The sequence below is a fragment of the Populus euphratica genome, unplaced genomic scaffold (genome assembly GCF_000495115.2).
Source record: "Populus euphratica unplaced genomic scaffold, PopEup_1.0 scaffold854.1, whole genome shotgun sequence".
Taxonomy (NCBI): Eukaryota; Viridiplantae; Streptophyta; class Magnoliopsida; order Malpighiales; family Salicaceae; genus Populus; species Populus euphratica.
Window position 1 is genome coordinate 26413 of NW_011500718.1, and position 22039 is coordinate 48451.

At 31.9% G+C, this 22039-nt stretch overlaps 2 protein-coding genes across 4 annotated transcripts; one reads left to right on the forward strand and one right to left on the reverse strand.

Annotated features, from left to right (window-relative positions):
• The first annotated feature begins 2034 nt into the window (after positions 1–2034).
• On the forward strand, positions 2035–5721 carry LOC105116116 (uncharacterized). Of its 2 annotated transcripts, none has more exons than XM_011013319.1 (2): positions 2035–2358; positions 3805–5721. In XM_011013319.1, exons 1-2 carry the CDS (start codon positions 2075–2077, stop codon positions 5474–5476), a joined length of 1956 nt encoding a protein of 651 aa, XP_011011621.1. In that variant the 5' UTR covers positions 2035–2074; the 3' UTR covers positions 5477–5721. The 2 variants fall into 2 exon arrangements, with proteins under 2 accessions (XP_011011621.1, XP_011011620.1); XM_011013318.1 differs by having other exon boundaries at positions 2059–2358; positions 3680–5721.
• A 1042-nt stretch (positions 5722–6763) lies between these two features.
• Positions 6764–14370, reverse strand: DOT2 (SART-1 family). Of its 2 annotated transcripts, none has more exons than XM_011013321.1 (12): positions 13522–14370; positions 12578–12719; positions 12423–12477; positions 11875–11988; positions 11677–11773; positions 11524–11590; positions 11367–11426; positions 10592–11207; positions 9750–10126; positions 8821–9041; positions 8300–8384; positions 6764–7172 (listed from the first exon to the last, which is right to left on the reverse strand). In XM_011013321.1, exons 1-12 carry the CDS (start codon positions 14190–14192, stop codon positions 7098–7100), a joined length of 2580 nt encoding a protein of 859 aa, XP_011011623.1. In that variant the 5' UTR covers positions 14193–14370; the 3' UTR covers positions 6764–7097. The 2 variants fall into 2 exon arrangements, with proteins under 2 accessions (XP_011011623.1, XP_011011622.1); XM_011013320.1 differs by having other exon boundaries at positions 9750–10129; positions 13522–14369.
• Positions 14371–22039: the final 7669 nt, after the last annotated feature.

Below are 22039 nucleotides of genomic sequence, written 5' to 3' on the forward strand. Positions count from 1 at the left end.
TCTTATCTTTCCTATTTTTATTATTTCTATATTTTTTTGTTACATACAAGATACGTTATCTTAAATATTAATATTGTATTAATATAACAGGAGTGCTTTCTAATTCAACGGACCAAGTTGAGAATGACACAAATAACTTCTAAATTTATTTATTTTTTTTAAGTATTTTAAAAAAAAATTAAAATTTTTTATTTTTTATTTATTTTAAATTAATATATTTTAGTATTTTTAGATTATTTTGATGTGTTAATGTCAAAAATATTTTTTAAAAAATAAAAAAATATCATTTTAATATATTTTCAAGTAAAAAATATTTTAAAAATAACTATAATTATATTTTCTAACATGCTAACACTAATTGTAATCAATAGTGCTCTAATTAATTCGGGTATGAAACATATATATATATAAATTGCAAGATTAAATGATGCAAAAAAAAAAACTAAAAATTTTAATAATCCAATTAAGCGCCTTTTTTTTCTTTCTTTTTTGCTCTTTCTGTAATTGAAAAATATAATTAGAATAAGATTCTGCAATTTTCTTTCCAAAACAAATGAATAAATAAAGAGCCTAGTTGAACAAATAAAATATCCACACACGTGTACAATGATTTATATCTACAAGTCTACTCACTTCATTATTCATTGTTTTCAAAACCATAAGGTTCATTGGCCTTGGATCATCACATAGCAATACTATTTTGTTTCTTGCTTCTTCTTCTTCTTCTTCCCCCCTTTCTATATTTCCAACATTTTCTACATCCATTTAAATATTTTAATTACCAAAACGCCTTTTTACTTGTGTCATTTCCCTCCATATCAATTTTTCTAAATCAAATTAGAATTGAAATCATCTTCTTTTCTTAAAAAAAGAAGAGAGGAGAATGATTTTTAAGTTTTGTTTGTTTGGTATAAAATATTTTTATTTAAAATATTTTACATATAAATATTTTTAATGATGATGATGAGATAATAGTGATGATATAGCAATAGTAATTATAAAATAATAATGATAAAAAAAGAGATAATAATACTAGTGATAGTGTTATAAAGATATGGTTGTAATAAAACTACAATGAAGATGAAAAAGATAATTGCAGTGGTGGTGAGTGAGCAGAAAAAGATGATATGATAATGAAGATGATAATAATAATTAGATGATGGTGTATAAAAAAAAGAAGAAGAAGATAGTTGTGATGTAATGATAAAAATATAGGAATTATTAGTGAAATGATGGTGATAATAAAATAGAGATGATGATTAAAATAATAACATATATTATAAGTAGATTATTATTTATAAAAAAATTTACAAGATTTCATGAGCTAAAAATATTTTTCAATAAATAAAATAAATGAATTAAATTTAAAAATTGATTGTAAAATACTTTCCAAGAAATGATTATAAAATAATCTATAAAAACTTTTCTTATAAAATATTTTAAACCAAAGAACGTACCTTGAACCTGTAACTCTCATGCATTGTGAATCTCGCTACTATCTATAGATTCTAGACAGCATAGGCGGTCCAAATGTACTGAAGGATTGAAACAAAGCATAAGATGTTGACATTTAAGAATGGAAAAAAATAAATAAAAGGGAGAGAAGAATAATCAATGCCAAACAGACCGTTACCATGCAATCAGCATAAATAAGATGGTTTGGACTCAACTGATGTTAGCACTCCAAAGGAGAGCTGTATGAAAAATCAAAAAACATATTATCAAAATAGCAATAATTTATTAATTTTGAGTCTTTAAGAGAATAGTTATATAACATGTTAAAATTATTTTTTTCAAAATAAATAGTCATTCTTGTATTTTTTATAAAAAATACAATAAAAGGAAAATATTAACTTTCTTTTTTCTAATTTTTTTATTCCATTTAAAATACAAAATGACTTCTTAAATTATTATTTTTATTTGAGTAGCATAAAAGGAAAAAAAAAAAGAAGCTAAATTAAACTATTTTAAATGTTATATATTAATAATTTGACTTTTGCCATGAAAATATCCCTTTTGATTTGCAAAAATCTCTTATCCTTCCAATCTTTTCCTTCCTTTTTTTTTTTTTTAAATGCTAATAAACCAAACATATTCTCTCCCTCCCTCCCTATTAAACTGTTTTGCCCTTCGTCTGAACCAGGCACGATGGCCTCTAACGCATGGCGCAAACTCAAAAAAACCCTCAAGTCAAGGCTCTCATTTCTCTCCACCCCCAGGTCCCCCGCCAACCACACAACTGCCACCACCGAAATTCCCCGCGTCACCACCGCTACTCCTCCCCTACTTCCAACAATATCATCATCATCCTCGTTCAGTTCTCGTCTCTCGCGTAGCTTCAGTCTCCACTCTTCTCCAGTAATCATCCCCTCTCTCCCTCTCGTTTTTGCTTTTGTTAGCGTTGACATAATACTATGATTTATTTTTTTAACTGCCCGGTGACCGGAGTTTTTCTCTTTTTACTTGCCGCGTAAAAACTGAGTTTTGTGACTTGGTATTTTTGTGAGTTCGGCATCCATAGCTGAGTTTGAAGTCTGACGACGATGCCCTTGTGTTTCTCTAGTGTTCTAAGTTTTGTTCCTGGTCTGAGTAGGGGTGTTTTGGTAAGAGTGGGTGAAGCTTGCTTAGAAGATCACGTTTCTCATGTGATGCAGTAAATGGACCATTGGAATATCATTGAAGTACCAGCTGCTGGGGGTAGTTGAAATTTGCATTTAATTATTTTGATTGTGGTGCTTGGAAGCTTCACAAAGTCAATGATTTAATTGAATGCGCTGTTTACTAAGATCACAAACCTAACTAAGTAATTAGAGAGTAAATTGTTGTTTTATTTACTGCATGAAAATTAGGAGTGTTTACTAAGATCACAAACCTAACTAAGTAATTAGAGAGTAAATTTTTTTTTTATTAACTGCATGAAAATCAGGACAGTGGCACATGGTATTGTTTATGGTTTGGGGTCAAGTGGGGACGTCAAGGTTAAAATGGTTGTCTTTAAGGCTTGACTTTTTGAGAAGCATGCTATTGTTGCTTTTTTGAAGCTTGAAAGGAACCATTTTTGTTTTGTGTACAATAGGAATACATTAATGAAATCGAATATTGTGTTAGCTTTGCAAGTTTTTGGTTGAAAAGTCAGATCAACACAATAATGTCCTGCGTGTTTCATGATTGTCTTTTAAGTCAAAAGTTTAAAGGTAATTTAATGAAGTTATACTTTTATTTCCAAGTGGTTCAGGCTTGAGATGCTTAGCCTAGCTTGCTTTTTGTTAAATCCAGTGATGCTTAATTAATGAGAAACTTGAAATTCATAGTTTAGGTATAGAAGGTCTCCATTGGCTCATAGATGAATGCTTTTATGAGCCTTTTGAATCTTGATTGTGGTGTTGAAATGCCATAAACTTGATTGCCTACTTGGCTTTTGGTTCTGAACGTCTTTAAATAGTCATCAATGTTCTTGACACGGTGAAGGTAGAAGGATATTGTGAAAAAAACAAATAAACAAATTGTTCCTTGGTTAGCTGGATATTACATAATCAAAATTGAGGAACTTGTGCTGATAAAACAAAAATTGGCATTCATTTGATTTGATGGTCTACATTGGCATAATAGAATTCATGCTGTTAAATTTGCTGAGATTTTTACTCTTTAACTTTTCCTATAATTTTGCTCATTATCGCAGAAAAAATGTGCCATTTGCTTGACGAGTTTGAAAAAAGGGCAAGGCCAAGCCATCTTTTATGCTGAGTGTTCTCACCCTTTCCACTTCAATTGCATTGCTGACAGTGTCAAGCATGGTAATCTCAGATGCCCTGTTTGCCGCTCCAAATGGAAAGATGTACCTTTTCAAGCGCCAAAAAATGTCCCCAGTTTTCAACGCAGTGGTTCATTGCATTCTTATGTACCTAATGCATCTCCAGTTCATATTGAGCCGGATCACTTCTCAGACGATGAACTAGTCCCAGATGTTTCTCAAGGTCAACCCTCTTCATCTCGACCCCATGCTATAACTGTGAAGACTTTACCAGGGTATCCTGCTGTTTCTGCTTCGGAATCTTTCTCTAAGTTTGGTGTTCTTGTCCGTGTTCTCGCTCCTCCACTTGATAATACTCTACATCATCACCGTGCACCAATTGATATTGTAAATGTGTTGGATGTTAGTGGTAGCATGGCAGGCAAGCTGATACTTCTCAAGCGTGCTGTCAACTTTATCATACAAAACTTAGGCCCTTCAGATCGACTTTCGATTGTGACTTTCTCTTCATCAGCTCGAAGAATCTTACCACTTAGAACAATGTCTGGAAGCGGCCGTGAAGATGCCATAAGTGTTGTAAACTCTCTTTCAGCAACTGGCGGAACTAATATTGTTGCGGGGCTCAGGAAAGGGGTTCGGGTTCTGGAAGAACGGCGTCAACATAATTCAATTGCAAGCATTATCCTTTTATCTGATGGTTGTGATACACAAAGTCACAATACTCATAATAGATTGGAATATCTAAAGTTGTTACCGACTTCAATTTTTCCTAGCAATAATGCATCTGGAGAGGAGTCTCGGCAGCCAACTTTCCCAATTCATACGTTTGGGTTTGGATTGGATCATGATTCTGCTGCAATGCATGCTATATCTGATGAATCCGGCGGCACATTTTCCTTCATTGAGTCCATTGACATTTTACAAGATGCTTTTGCAAGATGCATTGGCGGTCTTACAAGTATTGTGGCTCGGGACGTTCAACTCAAAGTTAGGTCAGCATCACCAGGAGTGCAGATTTTGTCGACCCCTTCTGGGAGACACAAGAATAAAATTTTTGATCAGGGACACCAAGCTACGATTGATATCGGAGATTTATATGCAGAAGAGGAGAAGAATTTTTTAGTGCTCCTCTCAATTCCTGTATTTCCAACTGTTGATGGTGAGGAAATGTTGGAAAACATGCCATTGGTGGATGTTTCAGGCTTTCAGAAAGATTCGGTGTCGACGGATACAGTCGAAGTAGAAGGTGAGAGAGTTGAGATACGACGGCCTCAGTTTTTATCTTCTACTGATCGGGTACCGTGTTTGGAGGTTGATAGGCAAAGAAATCGTTTGCTAGTGACAGAAACTATTGCCAAGACACAAAGGATGGCTGAAATGGGAGATTTAAAGGGTGCACAGGCTCTTCTGGCAGAGCAACTATCCACTCTTCTGTCTACAGCTTCTGCCCAAGCAGGAGATTATCTATGTAATCGGCTAGAAGCTGAGTTGAAAGAAACCAGGAAGAGAATGGAAACCAGGGAATTATATGAACGCTCTGGGCGTGCATATGTTCTTTCGGGAATGAGTTCTCACTCATGGCAAAGGGCTGCAACTAGGGGTCCCTCAATGCCAATCTCGTCAGGTGGGAACTCAGATATGAGGACTACCACTAGCTATGAAACACCATCTATGACTACCATGGTAACGAAGTCACAAAATTTGAACTTGGCACCTAGAGAGTAGCTTACCACAGCAACAGTTTGATTGATCAGCATCCATATGCATTTACTACTAACACGAGCTAGAAACTCTTCAAGTATTTTATAATTTTGATAGCTTAGTGGTAGGTTAATGAAATCAATTTTAAGGATTCGAACTAAAATAGTCTTGCTTTTTTCTTTGATTTTCATTTTGTGGATTGCCTCGGGAGTTGTACATGAATATTGAATCACAAGATGTATTACATCACTGGTTTGGTTTGAGGTTTATCGCTTCAAGGCAAAAAGTGAACCGGTGTCTGATAAAATATTTTTCTAAATATATTTTAAATCATTTAATTTTAATGAATTTAAATCAAAATAAACAAAAATCTAAGGCATTTACATACAAAACCTAAATGCTTCGGCCTAGCCCATATAAAATAAGGTTAAGCGTGCGGGAGTCTACAAGGCTAATCTCGGGACGGCCAACGTGTGATGTTCATTGTTTTTTTTTTTTTTTAAATGACATTTTTTATCTAAAAAATTCATTGTCAACCTTTTTTTCACCCGAATATATATATATATATAAAATTCTTGTAGGTCTCAATAAACTCATTAATAATTTCAAAAAAAATAAAAAACCAATCTGATTTAAAAAATATTATCAAGCCCAATTTTTTCTATCAAGGGTAAAAACACCATGATCGTTGAATTGTGGTCATTCAACCATTTTTTCTCTCCTTTCATGTCTTCTTGTGACCCTCCCTCCTCTCTCTTAAATCTAGGACCAATCATGAACATAATGAAATCTTGAACAAAAACATAAAAGCCACCAAAAATAAAATAAACAAAAACCCTAGATACTAAATAATTAAAAGCACACCTGAAGCACCATGAACAAAAGATATAGAATTTTTTTTCAGTTTTAAATTTGATCCATAAATTTCAACTTCAATTATTTTGAGTAAATAAAACTAAATTTTATTTTGTCAAATAAAAAGTTGACTCAATATCAAAACTTTAGTTTGAAATTGTAAGAACCCCCCATCAAGCCAACCAAAACAAATCAAGTCCAATCTCGAATACTATTACAATCATCTCAAATACAATTAAAATCACTAGTTGTTTTAGTTTTTTTAATTAATTATATTATGTTGACACGTGTACGCAACTCAATATCCAGAGAAAAAAAGATCTCATCTTAATGCCCTCTTTATAAAATAGAATTCTGGGCAACAAAAGTCACAGCTAGTTTGTTTACCTTTGTACAAGACAAGCTCTCCTATTTCTTACCCCGTCATGCAGGGTTTCTAAATCACCACAAACTTGCTTCAGGCAGATGGCAATCTTATTATACATTATATATCTGGATTTTCAAAAAACCAGCATAGATGAGACTGACAGAAGCAGCATGCTCTAAGCATGATAATCAATCATATAGATTCTCCATCAAGCATTCAACATTCATCCTCGCAAGAAATTAGACAATCAGTCTCGTCATTTTTAAAAATTTTATAAACCGTACCACCAAAGCAAATAGAAAAATATCCCTTTCAGAAATGCTGCTCTTTTAGGGTCAAGCTGAATAATGTGCTGGCAATTTTTCAGGACGCCTTTTGAGCTCGTATGTGGATGTATGCCAGCTGAAAATTTCAACTAGACTTTCAAATTTTAGGCTTCTTTGGTGCACCAGAGAATCCAGTCTCAGGCTTGCGCTTTATCCCCAAGAAGTGCTCAACCTGGGAGGAAAAACAAAACAAAACCATGTATTAGTAGGCAGGCAGACATTGTGCAATAAAAATTCAAGGGTGCTAAAGTCAGAAAGCCCTTTCCCACAAGGGAAGGTAAAAGAAAAGGTGCGTGAGAGTTGTAGATTGTCCAAGTAACCTATCCAGAACCATTCTGAAAGACACTCAACATGTGTTGAACCTGAGCACACAACTTTCCTATCAAAGTAAAATCGTTTCTTGAAATAGGAACATCCAAACTGCCATAGGAAATAAGCCCTTGTGGTGGTAGGTTCGGACATAGTAACACAGGAGTCATGGTGAATGAGTTAAGGTCATGGATTAAATTGATGTTGTATAAGCTGAGGTCTAAAGACAGAAAAGCAGTTGTTTGCTTGCTGGGATCCGAGATTTTTGTTTCGGGAGTTTTTAGGAAGCAAGAAAATATAGGAATTTATGGATGATTTAAGATACCAGGGTTGGTGGTATCCAGGAAAACATTTGGGATAAAGAATAGTTTTGGCTCAATAAATTTCAAGAAACAGCAACAGCAACGGTAGAAATGGCACAGGGAATCAGATGGAATGGGGGAGGGGAATGAAGAGAAAGTCCTTCCAGGTATGCATGCTTCTAAAGCAAATCATAGTACTCACTATTGCATTATGAAAGAGTCCAACAATTCCCAGCACACACGTATTCAACTGTCCCAAAATGCACTTCATTTCGTTTCAATGACAGCATGTGTGCGTGAGAGTAAGTACGTGAGAGAGAGAGAGAGAGAGATGATAATGCAGGACATGAGTAATGCTAAATGGGTGCTGCTTGAAAACCGCTGATAGGATGAGGTGAACGTTAATGGTTCTGCCTGAACAGAAAGAAAAAAATTCCTAAAAAGTGAAAAAACCTACTGACACTAGAAAATTTCCGAAGGAACCAATGTCTGGTACTACTAATTAGTATTCACATCCAACAGTTCTCAATATGGATACAAACCACAACCACTAAAATTGTACAAGAAATCAGGTCGTTTTTTGCAACAAGCATGAGGCATCCACAGCACAGTGAAACATGCACGAAGCATGCTTTTTGAACAGCATTCTAACCATGCCAGTGCAAACAAATATATGAATCTGACTGACCTTTTTATCACCGAGCATGGGAGTTAAGCCTCCTGGGAAATCCTTCTCAACAGTTGCGAAGCCACTTCTAGGATCACTGGTTTGCCTGCAAATGAAAATCATAAAGAAAGGTGAATAAGAAAACTTTAGTGATACAGTCATACAGAAAGATAGATGCAGAAGAAATGATATTCTATAATCCTTAACTTTCTGAGTCTTATTTTGATATGTATCAAGGCATGATGAACCAAGAATTCAACAAAAATACAGTGGTTAAGTACATTTAAACCAACTGCAAAGTGAGAAATCTTTTCACGTCTATGAACTTATCACTGCAAAATGCAAATAATCATAAAGACTCAATTGAATAGCTGCTAAAGCTGCATTATATATCAACAAAAACATGTAAATACTCTTATCAATTGTTTTTAGGAGAAAAACTTGTGCTTGATGACTAGCATTTTTCTTCTTCAAACTATATCCCTTGCCTTTCATTAGTAACAGCTTATCTTTGACATATAAAATGGACATGTAAATCTTACCCTGGTTTAACATGACCACTGAGGACAAGGTAAGGTGTCTTTAATTGAGCTTGAGCTCCCCTCATCCGCTCCACAGACAGTGATGGTGTATCTGAATTTTTCATTTGCTTCAACTTCAATTCTTCCTGGTATTGTTTCATTCTCTTTTCTTGCTTCATTTTGCCAGGCCCCTTCCCATGGAATTTATGAGAAATCATTCGAAAGGCTTCCTTCGGAGTCATCTGTTATATATAATAAAACAACATAAAATAGTAAACTTTAGCTAGATAATCAGAGTCAGCATATAAAAACTTTAGCTGCAATGTACATAGAAAGTAAAGCATTGTAGGACTGAAGAACGCTGCCTCAGAGAAACTCTATGAGTGTACAAGGTCACTACAAAAGTCCAGAGTCTTTGACTAATTTATATTTAATAACCAGATGCATAAATAAATCTTTCACTTCTCTGAATTTTGGACATCAAAACAGATGAGTTTACGAAATAAGCAGTCCTATTGTCTAAAACCTCTTAAGCAATTAACCTGAACCCCCCCCCCCCCCCCCAAACCAGGAAAAAAAAAAAAAAACACCAACCAACTGGCACAGTAACAGCTCTGAAACACACCCCAAACCAGTGCCATTGCTCACTGATCAGCACCCAGAGACTCAAAGTCAGTCTGTGAGGCACAAATTCCAAGGTATAAACCTAACATCTTGCAATGACTATAGGATAGGCTAATAAAATGGTCGCTCCAAGCCTCAAATGAATTAATCAAAACACAATTATATGTCATAAAATTTTGGCCTACAACTCTCCTTTAATGGACCTGCTCATATGGAGGTCCCATCTCTGCACCGGGTGCATAATGGTAAAAAAAGTACAATAAAATTAAGGAATTCAAACACAACAGTAAGTGCAAAGTAAACAGATGATCAAGTGAAGTCCTTACAATTCGCCCAAATTCATCTGTCCTCTCGATGCGGATATCCTTGAACTTATTATCATTATTAGTACCAACATCATCATCTACGATACCAACAAGCTTGCTCTTTTTCTTGTCCATATTTCTGCCACCCCAGTCAATACTTTCTTTAAGTGTACCTCGCTCTTTAAGTAACTTCAGTGCACCAGATAATCCTTTCCCAACAGCAACCTCATGTATGGTTTCATCAGGAACTATCTCCTCATCCTCATTGACAGGATTTTCATCTTTACTATTGTCTGGAACTTCCATCCATCCACCAGCCTCGTCCTTTTGTTCTTCATCAGAAACTCTTGGTGGTTCATCTTCGTCCATGAAAACATCTTCGTTGTCAGGCTTGTGAACTTCTGAAATAGCAAAAGCACCCTTTTAAATTTTCTAATACAAGCAATGGTAACTTTACTTCAGGTATCAAAAAAAGCAATGGCAACAGAAAAATCAATGACCAAGATATATAGTATCCAACAACTAAAGCAGAAGATTTAGGATTCTAGCCCATCTCAAGCATCATAACAGGTCAGATTCACATATGACAATAATAATGCAATAAAATGGATGGGAAAGGATCACATTATAGGTGAATAGAGCAGTAGCATGTCAGCATTCCTCATAGAGAGTTAAGAACTAGCATAAGACCTTGAATGGCCATAAATGGTTGTGCACCTAAACATAATATATGCAAGATTGTCTGGTCTGCATACTGTTGTGCTAGCATACCCAATGCAACATAGATTGCTGTCAGAAACTTCTAGTTTTTTTTTTGTGATATTTTATGGGAAAAAGAAAAAAAAACAATAAGAAAAAAATACCTTCCGCAAGCTGAATAGCTGAGACAAACTCTTCCATCTCGGTGAACACAAGTTTGTTTTCATGTGACTCTCCAGTTTCAGGGTTTTTATCATCTGCAATTTGACTGCTTAAAGTGGTGGAGGCAAGGTGAGCAATTGCTAGAGGACCAGATGCTTCCGCCTCTTGCTTTTTAAGAGCTAATTTCCTTGCTCTTTCTAATGACTTGTAAAGATCCTCTTCATCATCTGCAAACACTAGATTTTCCTCTTCCTCCACTTTAGTTTGTAGAGTTTGATCTAGTCGCAGTGATTTTGATGCCTCGTCTGCTTTAGCATAAGCTGATTGGTAAGCATTGTTTCTCATTTCAGCCGCAGATCTCTCTTGTTCCTCTCTAATGGCCTGCCTTCTCCCATCTTTCCTAGAACCAAGATCTCCAATACCCAACCCTGCCGACACAGCTTCTGCTTCAAGGGCATCTATATCTAGCTTATCCTTCTTTCGCAAAGATTTCTTTTTCTTTGGCTTTTTAAACTTAAGCATCTCTTCATGAGTAAAGTAATCTGATGAGATCTTTCCAGATGAGTTTAGATCTTCCAAGCGAGCACTTGTGGAAGTACCTTGTAGCCTTCTGCGGAGCTGGAAATATTACAAAAAAGAAAAAATAATAAATAATAAATGGTCCCTTCATCAGAAATGCTAACAAAAACCGCACATATCTTCTCAATCTCTACTAAAAGAAGATCCAGAGTAACCACACATATCTTCTCAATCTATACTAAAAGAGAACCAGTGTACCTCCTCCAGCTTTTTCTCTGCTTCACCAGTGAAGCGGCCCCTTTCATCAAGAGTTATGCCCTGACAATAATCACCAATAGACAATGATCATTTTTTGCTAATAATTCAGAAACCACACTAGGGAGAGGAGGAAAAGGGAAAGGGGGAAATATCTAACCTCATCTGCATTGGCATCGTCATATTGCGGAAGCATTTTCTTCTCTGAAGCAGGATCATCATTGAACCTAAAATGTTAGGACATCTCAAAGTAGTTAGCAATTTTACAGAATTTAAAACTATGGTAGAACTTATTCTTGTAATATCAGCTTACTTGTCATCATAGATACCCGTCTTTTTCTTAGCAGCTTTATAAGCCTCATCCCGGCGCTTCTGCTCCCCAATTTCCACATTTTCAAGCATATCAACCTCTGCCACATCAGACCAAAAACCTCTGTTACACAAAAATGTTTTGTCATTTTAGGAAACTTGGCGCATAAAACATATGAAGGAAACACCAAACTATTTCTACCTTCATTGATGTCACCATCTGCAAGTATATTCTGATCTTTGAGTGTCAAAACAACAGCTCCGCCTTCCAATACCTTGTCAAGGCCATCAAGAACCTTGATTCCAGCTAGATTATCTATTAAAAGGTTCCGTCATAAAAATAAATCAATCTAACAACATTAGCCATAACTCGTAGCTAAAATATAACTGATTCAATCAGCCAGAAACAGAAATATAAAGACCTTAAAATTTCAACTATATGTAATTATGGCTTGGCTTCCAAGAATATGACCTTAGACTTGCCGATTACAATTCCAAGAGACTAAATTTGTGGGTTATAAAAACGTGACTAGTTGTAGATGTCCTCAAATGAAGCTTGAACATCTCATTTCTCAATGAAATTTTTTATGAACAAACAGATAAGAACATGTTCAACTCATTTGATCTAATGAAATTCAGATGATTATGAAAAACTACCAAGTTTAAACAAATGTATCGTCTATTCTAGATATGCTTTTAAACGACTGGCTAATGATAAAGAGGGGGCGGGGAATGCAGAAAGGATCATACAAGCATTATGCTGGTCTGCTTCCTCGTCATCACTGCCTCCTTGACCAATATTGTCCTGAGAAAATTTATAGCATAGTATCCACAATCAAAACTGCATGGAATAAATCATAATACATATGAAGTCAGAATACATGAAACACAGTAAAGAAGGAAACCTGCTCCTCAAAAATCTTTGAGAGATGCTTGGCTCTCGCCTTCGCAGCATGCTTGTTCTCCTCAATCTTGCGACTCCTACCAACCCATGCTAAAATGTCAGAACCAGCTTCAGACTTTTTCTTTGTTCTTTCTTCCTTCATCCTGCGGGGAAAAAAGAGGTATAAGTAGGGCATAGCTATAACATGAAGCTGGATGAACTTATAAATTGAAGAATATCAGGAAAATAAGAAGACTATCATCAAAATCAAGAAAAATGCTGCAAAGAAGCATAAAAGAAGTTAACACCAATACAGGAATTGTGGACACCAACAAAAAAGCAAAAGCAGGAAAATCTACAAGTAATAAAAAGGCACAAAATTATATTTTGATTGCACAAACCCACATTGGATGTGAGGAAAACCATCATCCATATGCAGAAAATTATAGATCACACAACAGTGGAATAGTACTGTGATTGCCCACCCTTTACCAGTTTGCCTCGCTAATCACCATACCATTAAAGATCTACAAAATGGCCATGACAAGAAAAGCAAGGGAGCAGAACCTACTGTCAAGAGATGCTCATTGCTCAATGGCAAGATCTTCTCTCATTGAATTTTACCTGGCATGTATGCATAAAAGAAACTGCATGCTCATTTTATCATGAGAGGAATTCTATGTAATTAGAAAAATTATAGAAACTCTTTCCTTAGTAATATAAAGTATTTATGTGAAGCAATCAGGAGCACCTGACACTGGCGTTACACATGAGAAACAAGAAAAGATAACTCTTGGAAGTAACAAACATCTAATTTAGACTGGTTACAGCTCGCAATAAATATAGTCGTCCAAAATAAATCCTCATAGCAAACATAAATTTCATCAAATTATACTAAAAATTATCCAAAATAGAAAGGAAAAATGCAAACCATAAAAATGAGAGCATCGGTGGTGATTGACTTACTTCAAAATGCGTTGCTCAAGCTCCGAGGCAGATGAGTGAGCACCTTCAGCACTCTGTTCACCTTCATCACGAAAAGAAACCTTCCCTTGTTTTCGATTATCCTTGTCCACTTCATCTTCATAATCCATCTGAACCTTGTCATCATAATCTTCCTCGTTGCCTTTTCTGCTAGCCCTATCCTTCTCTCTGGACCTCTCTTTATCTTGATCCGCTTCCCTGTCTCTCTCTCTCTCCTTGGTCTTCTCTCTCCCCCTCTCCCTCTCTTTATCATTATACCTGTCCTTCTCTCTATCCTTATGCTTCTCCTTCTCCTTCACTCTGTCCCTTTCCTTTTCCTTCTTTTCCCTATCCCTATCCCTCTCCCTTTCCTTTTCCTTCCCTCGATCTTTCCTATCCTTATCCTTCTCTCTAGACTTCTCTCGGTCATATTCTTTATCCTTCACCTTACTATCCCTGCTCTTATCTTTACCAACATCATTATCGCTGGTTTTCTTCGACCGTTCCCTGTCTTTACTCTTATGATCTCTATCCCTCTCCCTCTCTCTCTCCTCTCCTCTGCCGCTCTTCTTCCTAGTATGCTTGCTCGATTTTTCAACTCCATTCACCTTGTCGTCCACATCATCCCTCTCTTCACGTCGGTCATGCCTAGATTCAGACCAGTCCATATCCATTCTAACCACCACTCTCAAACTCTAATCCTGCAGTACAATCACCTAAGCCCTAGAACTCTACCACTTACAGATTTCGATTGGAATGGAGAAGGGAAAAGAGAGAAAGAAAAACCCTAAGAGGGGGCGAGAGAGAATCGTACCTTCGATTAATTGGTTTGGTTTTCAGAGATAGATTATTATGTTTTGGGGTGTTAAAGTGATAAATATTAATTTATTTAAAAATATATTAAAATAATATTTTTTATTTTTAAAATTTTAGTTTTAATATGAGTATATAAAACAAACTAAAAAATATTCAAAAAAAAATATTTCAAAATTTTTAAATACTCTAGTTTATTCACGGGCCAAACGACTCCGTAGTTTATCTCTGATACTATAATAGAAGGCTATTTGATATGTGTTTGGGAGAGTAATGCCTTCTGTTGTTTCTCTGAAATATAATTTTATAATGTTTGGTAATAAATTAAAATTTTATTTGGAAGTATGATTATGATTATTTTAAAAATAATTTTTTATGTTTGGTAATAAATTAAAATTTTATTTGAAAGTATGATTATGATTATTTTAAAAATAATTTTTCATGTTAAAATACATGTTAATAATTTTTTTATTTTTTTAAAATAATTTTTAATATTAACACATCAAAATGATTTGAAAACACTAAAACATATTAATTTAAAATAAATAAAATAGTAAAATAATTTTAAATTTTTTTAAAAATATTTTTGAAATGCATAAACAAATAAGTCCATCTCATCTTAAACGAGATATAACCACAAATAATAAAAAGCATTTTTTTTCAACTTTTCATGTGAAAAGCTGGTCAAACAACATTAATCAAACATTAAAAACATAATTATGACGACATTAATCAAATAATAAAAACATGGTTACTTATTACATATTGGACAAAACTAACCTCCTCAAAGAACATGTAACACCGTAACCCATCTCTCTTATGATTTTTTTTTCTGCATCGTCTCCTCCAACCTTATATAAGTCATCACTCTCCCTACGTAACTTTTTTTCTTGTTTGTTGATTTATAAACCAATTAATTTTGGAGAATCAGTTAAGCCATCACATTTTTAAACCTCTCCTGGACTTCATTATGATTCTAGTAATCCTATTTTGATTCATTAATTTATAAGCATTTTTTTGAGTTTTTAAATACTTTATCGTTAACATGGTCTTCCTACTTTATTGTTTAGATAGGAGAAAGAAACCGTAAGTTTTGGTTATGTTATGTTAATTTTCCCTTCACCTATTTTGCATTTGAAATGTTAAAGACTACTACCAATCAATGTTCATCTCGTAGGCGTATATTCTAAATCAAAACTAAAATGCCTTTCATTTATACAGATCGAGTTCTACTTGATAAAGTTTAGAGTTTAGGTTTTATTTAATTGTGCTTGTTATTCTTCTCTCTTGGAGGAATGTCTTCTATAGACAAACATATAGATGATAGTTTATAGATTTTCTATTATGAAATGAATAAATTTCTTGTTTTAAGAGGAATACATTAATATATATTCTTTTAGAACTCCCATGGAATATACCTTTTGTATATAAAAGGTATACTCTAATTCAGTTAATTACATGTTAATACTATTTATTTTGTAACATAGTTATAAACTATTGTAATTTTTTATTTGCATGTTGCAGAGCCCTTGCAAATTAATTTGTTCCATGTCTACTTATGTGTATTTGTATTACAATTACATCTCAAGTTTATATACTTCATTAACATTATATCATTTGGGTAATGTTTTTTTTTAATTATGATTGGATAAGCTTTTCTAGCCATTTTAAAAATGAAAAAGAACAATTTTGATTAAATTTTTCCATGGATTTCATTGTCTAAAATCTCTTATTATTATGATAATTATGTTAATGAATATCCAAACCAACAAAAACCTTAGTTTATATTTGATTATTTATGTTCCTATATGTTTGGTTTCCTAGTTTCATCATTGTTTTGGCTATAATAACCAACTATAAATGCTATCTTTTATGGTTTCATATAATAAGAACATTATTTATAATATATATAAACACAAGTTTTAGAATTTAGAATATAAGGATACCCAAACTGTAATTTCTAAGTTGTTTAAGACTTGTTCAATAAATTACATAGACAAGAGCTTACTATATTATTTTGTTACATTATTAGCATGGATTTTTTTTTCAAAGTGCAGTTTATTAAACAAGTTATAATAAAATATATTATATCATCAACAATTTGCTCACACATACAAATAAAGTTTAAATTAGACTATTTTCAGGTTGTGGTGTATTAGCAAACTTCTTTCTAAGTTTAAATTGCGTCGATCAATGTTGAGCTATTTAATTAACAAGAACAACATAATATATTTATTTAAATAATCTTTCATTAGCTGAACTTGTAATGATCTAATACTGTCATCAAGCTTTTTAATCTAACAATGTTCATATATTAGAGAGTTAAATAACACTAGCAATCCATAGTGTTCTTATATTAGTAGAAGTTTCTATAGGGTTTTTAGGAAATTATTAGCAATATACAACTTGTGGAATTCTAATTAAAATCTTTTTGTTTTAGGACATACAGGTTGAAAACATCTTTGAGTTATGTCATATGTTGTTTTTCATTTTCTTGATCATGTCTTTTGTTATCAATTTATTGAATAAAACTTGTATTGGTTGCTTATAACCTAGTAATTTAATCTTATTTATGTTGGTTTTCTTAAATTCATCATTTTTAATATGCATTGACACTTCTCATTTACATATGTAATATAATTATTTTTTTAAAACTTTCAATATATAGTACTGAATCTCTCCATCTAATTATGTCTAATATGCATAACATCTATTTCTCATAGTTTTTTTAGTACTAGGATTTTACACTTTTTTTTATTAGAGCTTGCTATCAAATTAGCTTATTTTAGAATGGATTTATACATACATTTCAATTCTATTCAACATTGAATAAAGTAACCAATCGATGTAAAAATATTAATAAAAGCCAATTGATTGAATTCTTATTTCACGGTAACAACTATGTATATAATCTAATGCGTGGTTTTCATTGTCATCCCTTGCTTATCATTTTCAAGCGCAACAAAATAATATATAAAGTTCATTTTTTTTCCTTATGCATGTCATATAGAACATTGATATTATAAATCTTGAATATTATACTAATTTTTTCCATATATTTAAAGCTCATAAATAATGTTTTCAATTGGTATTAAAAAGTTATGGATGGTTTTTATGTTGTAAATTGTAATGAACAAAAAAAATTTGTTATTGAATATCTACATGTAGATATGGCATTTGAATAGGTGCATGTTATGTTTGGTGTCAATTATGATGATGATTATTGATGCGGAACAACAAACCAAAAGAATTAAAGCCGGGAATAGAAATAAGCTTTTAGAAAAGAAGCAAGAAGAGAAAACAAAGAAAGAGGAGAAAGGGGATTGGAGATATACAAAATCTGCAATATTTTTCATTAATCATCAAAAGTCCTTAATATTTAGAAAAGTAGGGTATTTATACTAAAACCCTAACTAGAATAAATGATTGGGCTTATGGCCCATTACATAAAATACCCAACAATAATTAAATCAAACCCAACAAATAAAGCCAAGTTAATAAAACTCAACTAAAAGTTCACATAAATTAAACCCAAAACATAAGTTAAAGCCCAATCTCTCAATTGTTTGGGCTATCCTCCATCGTCTATGATCATTCGCGTGCATAAATAATATTTCAGGTCCGGTGTCCCCATCAATTATGATGTTATATCGAATCATATTATTGATCATATTAACTATGATAGTGTTAGTGATGGTGATGGAGCTGGTGGTGTTGGTGATGATGATGATAATAAAAAAGATAATGATGGTGGTGATGATGGGCATGATTATAGCAGAACTAATGATGATGACAACAATGATAATAATAAAGATAAAAAAATTATAGTGATAATGAGGTTGAATCATTTTAGTAATGAGAGTTTGATCATAAAAAACTACTTACATATGCATTATGTTAGTTATGTGCATAAGAAAGCTTGTTTGAATGAAGTGGTACGAGGATGCTAAAAACGGCATATTAACATATTTAAGATGGATGCAACGATATTGTGAAACCTTTGTCATGGCTTGGAAACACATGATATAGGTTGAAATCGTTGAAAATGATAACTTTTATTGAGAAAGTAACAATGTTTTTGTATATTATTACATTAAGGGCAGCAAATAGGTAGGTCCAATAAATATTTCAACATTTTGATGAAATTATAGGTCGATATTTCACTAAAGTATTGAGGACAATTTGTTTGCTTGCATTATATATTATTAAACTAAAAGACCCTAAATTCTTAAACACCCCATGAGAAATTACGATAAATTCAAGATTTATGCTTCATCTTAAGGTTAGAAAAATGGTGTTTTCAACCATTAATGATAAATAAAAATTAATTTTGTATTTTTATGACTTGTTTATAAAATGTTGTTTATTGTTTTGTTGAGTAGAACTGCAGTAGTGTGATTGATAGCACACATGTCAATGCTTTTGTATCTCAGTAAAATCAAACATAATTTATTAGTAGAAAAGATGTGTCGATGTATAATGTAATAGTCGCATGTAACTTTGATGTGTAATTCACATTGTTTGGACAAGATGAGAATGTAGTGCTCATAATATTCGTATTTTTCTAGAGGCTATTAACAATCCAAATATAAACATTTCTAAAATTTTATAAAGATAAATAAATTACATTAATTAAATGTTATTTGAATTTAAATTATGTTTATTCTATATGTTCAAAATTAGTTACAATTTTCTTACTTGTCATCGATATTATTTGGTTGATGCTGAGTATCCAAATGACTACGGATACCTAGATCTGTATAAAAATGAGAGATACTGCTTCCAATCTTTTTTATGTCGAGGACAACCAATAAGTCAGGAGGAGCTATTCAATCGTGCACTCGTCACTTCACAATGTCATTAATGTCATTGAAAGTGTATTTGAAGTATGAAACAAAGATCAAGGATTTTACAAAACATGATAGCATATCCATATAAATTGCAAGTTTAGATTATGTCCATGATGAGATAACAATTAGTTTAATAGAAATCTTATTAAAGAACAACGATAATGTAATATTTTTTTATACATAACAAAAAAAATACACATTGATGCTACTTATAAATTGAAAAATCATGCATGTCATTCTTGGTAATTTTATTACCAAAAGCACTTATAAAAGTTACTTAACCAAACATATATAAACTGATTTTTAGTTAACAATAATTTCAACCATAGTTTTAATTAAATATATATTTCGTTACAATAAACTACAACTAAAAATGATTTTTGTAGAATCTACTTTTTACCAACTGCAATCGCATAGTCCACCACCCTCTCAAACACATCTTATGTCATGATGTTCAAGAATTATCATTCTGAAAAGATTTTGATAATAGAAAAAAAGGACATAATGTTAACTCTAATAAATATAGTTGTCAAGTGGTGCTTCTTAAATAGTTTATCTCTTAACAAAATGAAAATTTCTACTACAAAGATACCAAGAAAAATAGAACTCTTCTTCTATAAGCTAAGAAATTGAATTTTTGAAATTTTTTATCCCATAAAGTTTCATGTACAATTTTAAATGCAAATAATGTGATAAATTCAAATGATCTTTGTATGGGGCATCCAAATATAAATTCTTTTTCGTCTTTCTACTTTGTCCATTTATTTATAAAATAGATAAGCACTAGATTTGTTACCCGTGCTTTGCCGCGGGTAGAGTAATTTTTTTCCCCAATATAAACAAATTTTTAGGGTAAAAAAAAAAACTAAATTATGAATCATTGGTTCAAGTAGTAATCTAAACAAAACAAGAAAATACTACAACAATAAATAAACTAAAAAAACAAAGAAAAAAAAGGTAAAAAGAACAAACATGAGGCTATTAAAATTATCAAACAACCTAATGATAACATAATAGAAGGCAAACCTAAAACAATTACAAAGAAAAACTCAAAAATACGAAGAAAACATAAGCTTTAGAAAATAATAATAAAAAAAACTCAGATGAACCTCTTAAACCTAGTCTAATCTATAAAACTTGCAAATCATTAAATCTCAAACTCAACATAAATCAAGAAGCTTAATTTTCAATCAATTTAATTTTAAATGATGAAATTATTGAAAACGATTAATTAAAAAAAAACTTGCAAAAGCACAAAAAAAAGAAAAAAATAAGGATAAAATTTGAGAGAGAAAAACCTAACAAGGATGAAATTTGAAAAAAAATAATTCAAAACAAGATTAATAGCAATTAAAAAAAGAGAAAAAACATTAAAAGATTAAAAAATCACATGAAGTGAAATTGAAAAATATTTGTAATTTAATAAATTATTTTTTGTAGATTAAAAAATAGTATGAGTGAAATTAAAAAACAATATAGAAGACTAATCCAATATAATCAAACCGTAGAAATAAAAAATAAAATAAAAAAGATAAAAAATTAAGAAAACACTAGCTTAAAAAAAAAGAGAAAAAAATCAAGCAAACCCAGACAAATCTTTTAAACTTGGTTCAATTTCTGAAATCTATAATTTGTAAAATCCTGAACCTGAACTTAATTAAAAAGCTTAACTCTTAACAAATTTAATTTTGAAATATAAAATTGTAAAAGAAAAAAAAACTTACAAAAGAAAAGGCAACAAAAACAATGGAGATAAAACTTGATAAAAAAAAAAACCCAGGGAGGATGAGATTTAAAAAAAATATGATTTGAAACAAAATAAATAGTAGCTAAAAGAATAAAGACCATATTTAAAAGAAAAAAATTACATGGGGTAAAATTAGAAAACATTTGTAATTTAATAGATTACATATAGATTAAAAAATAGTAGGGAGAAATTGAAAAATAGTTATAATTTGATATATTATTTATATATTAAAAAATAATAGGGGTGAAATTAAAAAATATTTGCAATTTGATATATTATTTATATATTTAAAAATGATAAAAGGTGAAATTAAAAAAAAAATTATAATTTGATAGATTATTTATAGATTATAAAATGAAAGGGGGAGAAATTAAAAAAACTTGTAATTTCATAACTTATTTTAAAATAAAAAATAGCAATCAAAATGATATGGAACAAATATGAAGAAAAAAGAAATTAAGGGGTTGCTCTGAAATTTTTCATGAGTAACGCAAATTTCAAAGTGAGAAGAGAGATGAAGAAGGGAAAAAAAAAATCTCCCACACTAAATCAGCGACGCTTTTAATATACACGCAACACACGCTTCTAATAAATGATGCCCTTGAGGGTTATTTTTGGTGGCGGGATAGCCACTTACGGCCGAGCATAGGGGTTGCCTACATGCTAGCAAGTGTAACATGTTTTTTTTCTTTAATAATATTTAATACATGATAATTATGATAATACCGTTGAGTAACCTTAAAATCTTCAATAACAAAACCATAATAAAATGACCAACACACTCTTATGAAAGAGGTACATTGTTTTTGTCATAAAGAGCATCAAAGTAATTTAACTATTATAAAAAAATAAAACAAAAACACCCTTAGAACAAAAGCATAGGATTTTTTTTATTTCAATGTCAAAGTAGTAATTTTATTATATATATAAAAAATAATGTATAAACTTAAACAAAATGCCTAAAACAATTGTATTATAGTGAAAAATAATCTTCTCCTCAAAGCTTCCTTTATTGTCTTTTTAAAGGCAAATTTGTAATTATACAATTACAACAAATAGTAATTTGTGTCCTTATACACGGTAAATCACTAGGGGATTAGTTTTTTTTTTT

What these genes read in the sequence shown, in the direction of transcription:
- LOC105116116 (XM_011013318.1), top strand. Translation starts at nt 2,149, where the DNA reads ATGGCCTCTAACGCATGGCGCAAACTCAAAAAAACCCTCAAGTCAAGG. An exon ending in TCAGTCTCCACTCTTCTCCA is followed by an intron (nt 2,359 to 3,679) that starts GTAATCATCCCC and finishes TCATTATCGCAG; the next exon opens with AAAAAATGTGCCATTTGCTT.
- DOT2 (XM_011013320.1), bottom strand. Translation starts at nt 14,192, where the DNA reads ATGGATATGGACTGGTCTGAATCTAGGCATGACCGACGTGAAGAGAGG. An exon ending in CAAAGATTTTTGAGGAGCAG is followed by an intron (nt 12,478 to 12,577) that starts GTTTCCTTCTTT and finishes AAATTTTCTCAG; the next exon opens with GACAATATTGGTCAAGGAGG. An exon ending in ACGGGTATCTATGATGACAA is followed by an intron (nt 11,591 to 11,676) that starts GTAAGCTGATAT and finishes CTAACATTTTAG; the next exon opens with GTTCAATGATGATCCTGCTT.